The following is a 10,916-nucleotide window of genomic DNA, read 5'->3' as shown; positions in this document are numbered from 1 at the left end:
ACCCGGTGCCTCCGGCCGGGGCGCCGGCAGGGGGCGCCAGCGGGCGCGGGCGGGCGGCCCCTGCGGGAGGCGGGGTTGGGGGGCCGGCCCGGGCCTCCCCCGCCCCCCGCCCGCCCAGCCGGTCCTCCCGCGGACGCCCCTGCCCGCGCCATCGCGTCTCCTCCCGCCGAGAACACCCGTGGGCTCCTCGGGTCTCGCACCCCGGCCAGGGCGCCGGCTCGGAGCCGGTGACATGTAGGCGCCCGCTGGTCCAGCCTCGGGACCTGGGCGCCAACCTGCCCGGAGGAAAGTTTGGGGCCGGGCGCCATGGCCAAGAGCAGCTCTCTGAACGTCCGCGTGGTGGAGGGCCGGGCGCTGCCCGCCAAGGATGTGTGAGTCCCCCCCCTCCGCGGCTCGGCTGGGGTGGGGCTGGGGTCCCCGGCGCGGAGGGCCCCTAGAAGGGCGGGGAGGGGGCTTGTCTAGCAGCCGGCATGGCGGCAGGACCCCCTTAATGGGGGCGAGAGGCCCCTTGCCCCGGGCTGAGTTGGTGGGAAGGGGCGCCCGGGCTCAGCTGCCCCGCCCCCGGGATGGGGAGTCTTTGTTCCCCGAAAGGTCCTCCGGGGGACAGCAGGTGGGACCCCTGGGAGTGGGGAGGAGGCTGGGGGTCTCTTCCTTAGTCCAGGCGGGAGCTGGAGGTGAGGTTTCTCCAGGCCTGGGGAGGGGGCTCCGAGGGAACCCCAGGGAGGAGCCCCAGAGGGCCCGGGATCCAGATGGCCCCACACTCTCGGTGCATCTGGTATTTAGGTTTGCAGAACCGCACCAGGTGGCCCTCTGGGCTCAGCGCCTGGAGAACTGACAGCAGCCCGCTCAGGGTGGGCTTCCCCAGGACGCCCGACCGCAGCCCCTCCCCTGCCACTGTGGATGGGGCTGGGGACCCTGGGACTCCCTTTAGCCCTCGCCCCTGGCCGCCGCCTCCCCTAGGCTGAGTCAGCAGAATGGGGGTCCCCTCCTGCTTGGCCTGGAGCCCAGAAGGGGTTCTGAGGGTGCGGGCACCTGGGCAGGTGTGCATCCCCCGGAGGACGCTTGCGGGGGGTGACCTTGAACTTGCTTCTGGGCCTCGGTTTCCCATCTGGGCAGAGGGAGCTGGGGATGGTGTCTCCATCTGGATGTTGGGTGGAGGCCCCCGTAGGATGCACCTGCGGCCAAGGTGAGCAGGGGTGCGGATTGGAGCCTCTGCCCCAACGCCCGAAGCCACGGACCCCAGCGAGGAGCGTCCAGACTCTATTTGCATGAACCGGCCGCCCCCTGAACGCAGCAGCTGTTGGGGGGGCTGTGTAAAGCGATGTAGCCACCCCCCCTTCTCACGAGCTACCCCAAATAAACACGTATCTGAAGGGAAAGCGGAAAGCTTGCCAGGTGGATGCAGTCATTGGACAAGCCCCCGCCCCCTCTCTGACATGCCCCCCAGAGCCCCCTGAGAGTTCCATCATGGGACAGCGAGTTGGGCAGGGTCGGCCAGCAGCTGGGGACTGTGGGAGCCTCCCCAGAGCCCAGCTCCCTGAGGTGGCCCTCGAGGGTAGGAGGCGGCGGGTACGAGCCCCCGGGCTCCGCTGAGCAGGGGCTGGAAGCATCCTCCTTCCTGCGGCTCCTGGCTGCACCCTGGTCCTGCCAGGTTCTTTTCAGGGTAACCCCGAGGTGGGTCGTGCCCTGGGGCAAGGCTCAGAACCAGGGTGAGGTGTCCCTGTGCCCCGCAGAGGACCCAGCCGCCTGCCTCAGTCCCCCCCTCTTCATCATAAAGGTGTTCCTCGGTGCCTTCTGGGATCACTGTGCCCTGGGGCTTTCCCCTGGGACGTGTCCTCTGCCCCTCTCCCAGGCCCATCTAACTCAAGAGGATGGTGGACCTTGCCCGGGAGGAGGGCCGGGTCCTTCCATTTCTAGTTTTTTTTTTTTTTTTTCCTCTTACTAACAGTAGCTGCTTGGAGCCGGGCACAGGTTGCTAAGGACAGGTTGCTATGGACATGTCTGTGCTTAAGACTTCCTAGGGGCCTGTTGGTATCTCGGCTTTTCCAGAGGGTGAAGGGACCCTGCCGTCACGCAGCTTGGGTCTGGATGCCGACTGCTCGGATGCGCACACCAGACCGGGCAGGGGCGGCCGGCGGAGGCCGTGAGTTTCCCACGCCCGAGCTGGGCAGGGGCCGTGGGAGAGGCCAAGAGATTAGAGAGCTCGGGGTCTGGAAGAGGCCGGGCCCTCCTGCCTCCATGCCCCTACCTGATGGGAGCCTGATAAGGCCCTCGTGCGTCAGCGCGCGGAGCCTGGCTCCCACGAGGGGCCCGGGGTCAGGTTGGGTTGATGCGGGGGGGGGGGCGTGGGGATTGTCTCCTAGCCAAATGTTAATGGGATCCCTGCCCATCTGACCCACGTCTGCGCTGGGGAAACTGAGAAATGAGCATGTGCCGGAAGAAAGCTCAGGGACTGAGAATCCCACGAGATAAATGGAGACACAGGGCATTCCTGGCCACAGGTGTCCAGAGGGCGGGACCTGGACGGAGAGATGGGCTCCTGAGGTTACCCTGCCCAGGAGACTTGGAGCCAGAAGGGAAACCGAGGCCTGGGGCAGTACCCAGAGGAGGAGTCAGAGGTAGAATCGTGAAAGGGAACACCAAGACGCAGGCCGGCGTGCACCTTAAAGCGGGGAATGGAGGCGCATCCAGCCAGAGGGCCGAGTCAGCACCACGGACCTGGGTGTGAATCCAGAGCCGGGCGCCACCCTTTCCCGCACCTCAAGCGGACAGGCCCCAGCCGCACCACTGCAGGCGGGGGCAGGGGGAGGAGAGGGGCCAACACCCCCCCCCCCAGGGAGCCCACAGTTCAGAAGTGGAGGGGAACCCACAGGGAGACACCAACCACAGGAAAATAGGGATTTTGCTGGTTTTTTTTTTTTAATCTCAGAGCACTTACTTTGTTTTTATTTGTTATGTCTTGGGCACTGGGAATTGAACTCAAAGGCATCCTATCTCTGAGCTATACCTCCAGCCCTTTTTATTTTTATTTAGTTTTTTTATATTACTGGGGATCAAACCCAGGGACCATTCATCCTCCAAGTTACACCACAAGCCCTATTTTATTTTTTATTTTGAAATAGGGTCTCACTAAGTTGCAGAGGGCCTCACAAGTTGCTGAGGCTGGCCATGAACCTGCGATCCTCCTGTCTCAGCCTCCCAAGCACTGGGATCATAAGTGTGTGCCACCACGCCTGGACTCCATTGTATTTTTTATTTTGAAACAGGGTCTCCCTGAGTCACTGAGGGTCTCGCTAAATTGCTGATGCTAACCTCTAATCTGCAATCCTCCTGTCTCTGCCTCCCTAGTACAGGTGTGCACCACCACACCTGGCTTATTATTTATTGAGACGGGCATCTTGCCCTGCTGCCCAGGCTGGCCTTGAACTCTGGGCTTGATTGATCCCCCTGGCTCTGCCTCCCGAGCAGCTGCCATGCCTGGCTTGGAGTTGGAGTATTATTTTCGACAGGGCTGTGGTGTCAGGGATGCCCTTTTTGCAGAGGTACTTTGGGACCAGTGACTGCTCTTATGAAGAGATGGAGCCGGCTGTGGTTGGCCGAGGGCTGCAGGGTGGCATGTGGCACATGTCTTAGAGTTTCAGCATTGAGAACCATGCCTGTAGGTCCATCCTGCCAAGGATGGGGAGTCCCCTCCCCAGGGAAACTCCCACAATGAGCACCTGGGGTGAGCAGCGCTTACCCCTGCAAGGGGTGGCCTTCAGGGTCCCACAGGAGAGCTGTGTGGTGGCCCATGATCCGGCCCACCAAGCGGGTTCTCTCTGTCTCTCTCTCTCTCTCTCTCTCTCTCTCTCTCTCTCTCTCTCCCTCCCTCCCTCCCTCCCTCCCTCCCTCCCTCCCTCCCTCTCTCCCTCTCTCATCCCTCCAACCCCCAGGAGGGGTGCATTAATGTTATGTCCAATTGCGTGTGTGTGGTGCTGAGGGTGGAACCCACGGGCTTTTCTACCTCCAGGCTATACTCCCAGACCTATTTTTATATTTTACTTGGAAACAGGGTCTCACTAAGTTGCTGAGAGCCTCACTAAGTAGCTGAGGCTGGCTTCGAACCTGTGCCATCCTCCTGTCTCAGCCTCCCAAGCGCGGGGATGACAAGTGTGCGCCACCACGCCCGGCTGTTATGCCCAATTCACAGGGCACAAAACTCCGCCCTGGAGAGGACGAGGGCTGGCTAGCTCACCCTGCTAGCGAGATGCACCCAGGTGTCGAAGCTGCCCCCTAGCCCCGTGCAGGTCCTTGACCGCTGCTGTGGGCTTCCTGGGGTCAGGACTCTGGACACACCCTCTGGCCTCATTCCTTGGCTTCTGTTTCCATGGGGAGGAGGCCCCGTGCACCGAGCCACTGGCTCAGGCATACATGCAGGGGAGGGTGGCCCGGACAGGGCGAGGCCCCCTGTGGGCGCCCCCTGGGTCTCAGCTCTCTGCTGTGTAATCCTGGCCGAGGCGCCTCCCCTCTCTGGGCCCCAGCTTCCCTTACCGGAGTCGCAGGTGGCTTGGGGCCTCCCGCCAACCTTCTTCTTCACAGGTCTGGGAGCAGTGACCCCTACTGCCTGGTGAAGGTGGATGACCAGGTGGTGGCCAGGTAAGGGAGGCGGGCTCTCTGGACCCGGAGTCCAGGGGCGAGGGTTCACAGTGCAGAGGCGCCGGGTGGGCCCGCTCACCCCGCGGGGACGTGTGGGATTGAAGGTGGCCGTGTTGCGCAGGGGTCTTCCTGGGCTGCCCTCCCCACCCGCCGAGCGCGACACCCTTCTCCTCCAGACCCGCCGTGTCCCTGTGGACGCGCTGGGGCTGACTCAGCCATCACGGCCGGCGCCTCCTGGCGTGGCCTCCCCGGGGGCGGGCATCTCACGCTTGGTTGGAGTGGCTGGTTCCGGGCCTGCTGGGTGCTGCGGGCACCGTGTGTGTGTGTGTGTGTGTGTGTGTGTGTGTGTGTGTGTGCGAGCATGCACGTGTGTATGCGTGTCTGCCCAACTGGGCTTGCTTGTGGGTGTGCGTGGGGCATCACAGAGCAGGTGTGAATGCTTGTAACCACGTGTGCGTGTCCTGTGGGTGTGCAGGCCCCGGGGCCCACGTGTGTGCATCAGTGTGCGGGGTGTGATGTGTACAGGCACGTGACGGGGGGCACGCACGTGAGCACTGGTGCCTGCCCATTTGGGCATGCGGGCGCTGGTGTGAGCAAACCAAGGAGGTGCGGGTGTGTGGCGTATGGGGGCCTTGGGGGGGGCCCGGCGCTGGGCTGTGCGCGGCTCCCGCCCCCGCAGGCCGAGGGACAGCTCTCAGCCCCCGCGGGCCTGAGGGGGTGGGTGGGCGGGTGGCTGAGGCCGTGGTTCCTATGGAGACGGCAGGATTCAGGATGCTCCTGGCACCAGTTCTGGTCCAGATGGGCTGGGAGCGGGGGTGGGGGTGGGGAGCCCGCATGGGGGTGGGGTCAGCTGCAGCACCCCACTGACCCCCTCCACCGTCTCCCTGTGCTCAGGATGCCCCCTTGGCCCACTCTGGGCTGCCGCCCCCCCCAAGCCACAGATTGCTTTTCTGTGTGACCGCAGGCTGCTGTCTCCCTGTCTCTGCGTGGCGAGGGTCGCCCAGCTCAGGGGCTGGGGAGCCACAGGGGACCTCTGGGTGCCAAAAACTGGGGGTGGGAGAAGGGACTGCTCGGGAGACAGTCTGAGGGTGTGTGTGGAGAGGGCAGGGGGTGCGTGCGTGCTTGTGTGTCTTTGGGGGAAAATATGATAAAAAGAAAAAGGCGTGGAACCAAGGTTTGCAGCCATAAATCAGGGTGCTAGATCACTGGGCATAACAGGTCCTGTGCTGCCTGTTGGGTGAGGGGTGCCCTGGGCCCCGCCCCCTGGCTGGGACTTGCTGCATTCTGAGAGGCCTGAGTGCCCCGCCCCACCCCGCCCCGCCGGGGCTCTTCAGGTTCTTCCCTCTCACCCAGCACCTTCCTGTTCTTTGAATGGGAACTGCCTGTCCCACCTCAGGGCCTTTGCACCTGCTGATCCCACCATCTGGAATACTTGTCTTCCCCTTCTGGATCTCATCCTCCTGATTAATCCCTGCAGGAAGCCTCCCTTGACCCTCTGCCCTCCTTCCTGCGGTCCTAGGCTGGCCCCAGTCGCAGGACTGCTCCCACAGTCCCGGTGGGGGTTTTGGACTGGATGGATGGAAGGGAGGAATTGTGTGTGGCTGTGTGTTCATGTGTCTGTGTGTGTGAGTGGGTTTCCTGTGTATATCAGCCATGCACGGGTGTACACATGTGTTTCTAGGTCTCTCTTGTGTGTCTCCATGTTCTAGCTGGACAACTGCCTGTATTAAAAACACAGAGGTGTTTCTAGAAACTTCTGTGTATGCCTATATCCGTGTGTATCTGGCTTCCCTGGTGTACCTGGGAGTGTTAGTGTATCTCTGTACATCGTGTGTGATTGTGTGTGTGTCTACGTGGGTCTCCCCATCTTTCTGTGTGTGAATCAGGCCCCTTGGGTATGTGCTGGGGCCCCGTGTCTGTGTGTAGAGCTGTGCATGTATAGGGTTGTGTGTGTGTTTCGACCTCTGAGTACATGCCTGTGTGTGTCTGTGTTCCCCTGCGTAGGTATAGATATTAGTCAGCTTTCTGTTGCTATAACAAAATAACTGAGAAAAACAACTTCCTAGTGGAGAGGTTTATTTTGGCTCTGGGTTTCCGTCCCTGGTTGATGGCTACGTTGCTTTGGGCTTAAGATGAGGCAGAGCTTCGTGACACGAGGGTGGAGCAGAGGAGGGAGAGAGACAGCCAGAGAGGAAGGGGCGGGGGGCAAGATGGAGTCCTCAAGGGCACCTCAAACACCCAGGCCCCCCAACTAGACCCTGCCGCCTACGGTTCTCGTCACCTCCCAGCTGGAGTTCGTTGATGGAATATCCACTCCTGAGGTCTCACAACCCAGTCAGTTTCCCAGAGCTCTTCCTGGGGACACCAGTGCCCTGGGGACCAAGACTCCAACACATGGGGCTTGGGGGACATTTCTTATCTGAGGCATAACAAACGAGCCTAGTTCCAGGTGCAGTGTCGTGTGTGTGTGTGTGTGTGTGTGTGTGTGTGTGTGTGTGTGTGTGTCTGGGCCTTCCATTATGGGCCACCTGTGTGGCCTGAGGGCCCCCAGCCCCCTCGAACCCCTCTTACAGGACAGCGACCGTCTGGCGGAGCCTGAGCCCCTTCTGGGGCGAGGAGTACACGGTGCACCTGCCCCTGGATTTCCACCACCTGGCCTTCTACGTGCTGGACGAGGACACCGTGGGGTGTGTGGCAGGGCAGGCGGGGTGCGATGGGAGGGGACGGGAGGCCGCACCTGCGCTGTGGGCGGGGCGAAGCGCTCTGCCCCAGCCCTGACCACGCCCCCTCCGCAGGCACGACGACGTCATCGGCAAGATCTCCCTGAGCAAGGAGGCCATTGTCGCGGACCCCCGAGGTGCGGGGACGGGTGGGGTCTGGCTGGGGCACAGCGAGGGGCGTACGGGCTGGGCTTCCGTGGAAAGTCGCCTTCTCTCCTTTCCTTCCTTCCTTTCTTTTTTCTTTTCTTATTTTTTTTCTCTCTTTGGTAGTGCTGGGGAGGGAGCCCAGGAGCATTCTACTTTTTTCTTTTTCTTTTGGTGGTCCTGGGGTGGAACCGAGAAGCTTTCTACCTCCGGGCTATACTCCCAGACCTTTTTTCTATTTTATTTGGAAACAGGGTCTCACTAATTGCTGGGAGCCTCACTAAGTAGCTGAGGCTGGCTTTGAACCTGCGCGATCCTCCTGTCTCAGCCTCCCCAGCGCGGGGATTGCAAGCGTGCGCCACCACGCTGAGCTAGGAGCATTCTACTTCGGAGCTACACTCCCAGCTCCATTTAATTTGTTTATTTTGAAACAAGGTCTCACTTAAGCAGCAGAGGGCCTACATTACTGAGGCTGGTCTTGAACCTGCTATCATCCTGTCTCAGCCTCCCAGGTACTGGGATTCCAGACATACGCCCTCCCGCCCGTCTACCCACCTGCCTGCCCTCCCTGTTTCCATTATCCTGGAATTGGGAATTGGACCCAGGGGCGTTCTATCTCCAACCTACACTCTCAGCCCTTTTTTATTTAAAATTTGGAAACAGGGTCTTGCTGAGTTACCCAGGGCCTCGCTCAATTGCTGAGGCTGACCTCCAACCTGCCATCCTCCTGTATTAGCCTCTCAAGTACTGGGATTACAGGTGTGCACCCCACGCCCAGGTGTGTGTGTGTGTGTGTGTGTGTGTGTGTGTGTGTTCTCTGCTGTGCAGACAGCGGTGTGTCCCGCCGCCTGCACCTACCTTGGCTTCTCACTTGTCACCGGTGTGTTTGTGGTGCCCCCCAACCATGCCTGGGCCCCAGGGGCTCCTGTGTGCCGTTCGCTGAGTGAGACGTTCCGGCATTCCATTGTGCGGCTGTGCACGACCCACCATGCACTTGGCCGGTCCCCTATTGAGAGCAACTGGGTTGTTGACACCATTTTTCTAGTTCAAATAATGTTACAGTAAATAGTCCTGTCTTCAAGCATATGCAGGCTACGTCAATCGGTCAGGTGCATGTTTGAGAGTTATTAAATTACCCCATGGAGGGGCAACAATTTACCCCCCCATTCCTTTTAAACAGTCATCGAACTTTTAAATCGTGTACACGATGGGTAAAAACAGAAAAAAAAAAAACCAAACACAAATGCCTCCTTAGCACAGTTTATTTTGCACTCTTTATGAGTGAGGTTGGACACCTTTTTGTATGTTAAAGAATCAGTTTTTTAGCTGGACATGGTGGCACATGCCTGTAATCCCAGTATTTGAGAGGCGAAGAGAGGAGGATCACAGGTTCAAGACCAGCCTCTGCAACTTAGCAAAAACTATCTGTAATTTGCAACTTAGATCCTGTTTCGACATAAAAAATAAAATAGGGCTCCAAGTGAATGCTCCTGGGTCGAATCCCCAGTACTGCAACAAAACACCTTTTTCCTCTTTTGTCCTTGGTGGGCTCTTATTTTATGTGCATTTCTGCCCAGTGAGTGGTCTGCCTTTCCTTATTAATTTATGGCTGCTCTTTATATAGTAGGGAAATTAACTCGTTATCTGTGATATTAACCAACACTATTTTTCTTTGTCTTTATTTTGACTTTGCTTATAATGTTGCTTGTTTTAGAACTGGGGATTGAACCCAGAGATGTTCAACCTCCAGGTTACACCCCCAACCATTTTTATTTTGATACAGAATCTGAGTTGCTGAGGCTGACGTCAAACCTTTGATCTCCCTGCCTCAGCCTCCCTAGGACTAGTATTATAGGCATGCACCATCAACCCTGGCTTTCTTCTTCTCCTTCCTCTCCTTCTCCTCCTCCTCCTCCTCCTCCTCCTCCTCCTCCTCCTCCTCCTCCTCCTCTTCTCCTTCTTCTCCTCTTCCTCCTCCTCTTCTCCTTCTTCTCCTCCTCCTCCTCCTCTTCTTCTCCTCCTCCTCCTTCTTCTCCTCTTCCTCCTTCTCTCCTCCTCCTCCTCCTTTCCTCCTCCTCCTCCTTTCCTCCTCCTCCTCCTCCTCCTCCTCCTCTTCTCCTTCTTCTCCTCTTCCTCCTCCTCTTCTCCTTCTTCTTCTCCTCCTCCTCCTCTTCTTCTCCTCCTCCTCCTTCTTCTCCTCTTCCTCCTTCTCTCCTCCTCCTCCTCCTTTCCTCCTCCTCCTCCTCCTCCTCTCCTCCTCCTCCTCCTCCTCCTCCTCCTCCTCCTCCTCCTCCTCCTCCTTTTTTGTGGTACTCGGGATTGAACCCAGGGGCACTCTATCTCTGAGCATCACCCCTCCCTGCCCTACCTGAGCTACACTCCCTCCCATTTGGGAGCCTGAGACAGGAGGATCACAGGCCACCCTCAGCAACTTAAGCCCTCCCCAACTTAGTGAGACCCTGTTTCAAAACAGAAAATAAAGTAGGGCTGGGTGTAGGTGAGAGGTAGACTGCCCCTGAGTTCAATCTTCAATACCACAGAAAGAAAGAATGGATGGAAGGAAGGAAGGAAGGAAGGAAGGAAGGAAAAGAAAGGAAAGGAAAGGAAAGGAAGAACCGGAGTGTTTCCCTGGTCCTAACCCATGAGCTAATACCTACCCAGGAGGGTAAACAGCCAGCAAGTGGAAAAATGTAACCCTGACCCTAACCTGAACTCTGAAGGGAAATGTCAATGTCAACAGAGTCTAAAATTCTGGCTTGGGCAGGTGGAAGATACAGAATGTGAGAATTCTTCCTTATGCAGAGACCCTCAAAGGGTCCCAGAATCAGCAGTTGGCCCCCTCTGAGGGCTCAGCAGCCTCACCTTAGGTTTCCCACAATGCAACTTGACAAAGAGAATCCATCAAACACATGAGGGAACGGGCCACCATGAGCGAGAGTCTGCTCAAACAGTGACCAGCGGGTCTGGACCACAGACACTATTATGCCCAATTTTAAAACACAAATATTTAGAGCTGGGTATGGTGGCACATGCTTGTAATCTCAGTATTTGGGTGGCTGAGACAGGGGGGTCCCAAGATCAAAGCCGGCCTCAGCAACTTAGAGAGACCCTGTTTCAAAATAAAAAATAAAACAGGGCTGGTCCTCTCTCTCTCTCTCTCTCTCTCTCTCTCTCTCTCTCTCTCTCTCTCACACACACACACACACACACACCACAAATGCACACACACAATTTAAAGAAATAAAGCTGGGTGTAGGGGTGCACGCTTTGCGATCTCAGCATTTAGGAGGCTGAGACAGGAGGATCGTGGTTCATGGACAGCCTCAGCTACTAATAAGTGAGACCCTGTTTCAAAATAAAGAATAAAAAGTAGGGCTGGGGGTGTGGCTTGGAGGTAGAATGCCCCTGGGTTCCATC

The 10,916-nt window shown here is 58.3% G+C and overlaps 1 protein-coding gene across 1 annotated transcript in view; it reads left to right on the top strand.

Annotated features, from left to right (window-relative positions):
- Nucleotides 1–255: 255 nt before the first annotated feature.
- Nucleotides 256–10,916, top strand: part of RASAL1 (RAS protein activator like 1) — a gene marked incomplete at its 3' end in the record, with an annotated part of 30,006 nt that continues 19,345 nt past the window's right edge. The window contains exons 1-4 of the mRNA XM_080717967.1: nucleotides 256–371; nucleotides 4,579–4,635; nucleotides 7,209–7,322; nucleotides 7,431–7,492. Of these exons, the coding sequence (XP_080574093.1) occupies nucleotides 307–371; nucleotides 4,579–4,635; nucleotides 7,209–7,322; nucleotides 7,431–7,492 (298 nt within the window). The 5' untranslated portion in view covers nucleotides 256–306. The remainder of the gene's footprint in view (nucleotides 372–4,578; nucleotides 4,636–7,208; nucleotides 7,323–7,430; nucleotides 7,493–10,916) is intronic.

Source organism: Muscardinus avellanarius, assembly GCF_963383645.1.
Source record: "Muscardinus avellanarius genome assembly, chromosome: 21".
NCBI classification, from domain to species: domain Eukaryota; kingdom Metazoa; phylum Chordata; class Mammalia; order Rodentia; family Gliridae; genus Muscardinus; species Muscardinus avellanarius.
The sequence above is the reverse complement of the archived record's forward strand: the minus strand, read 5'-3'. Positions and strand labels throughout refer to the sequence as shown.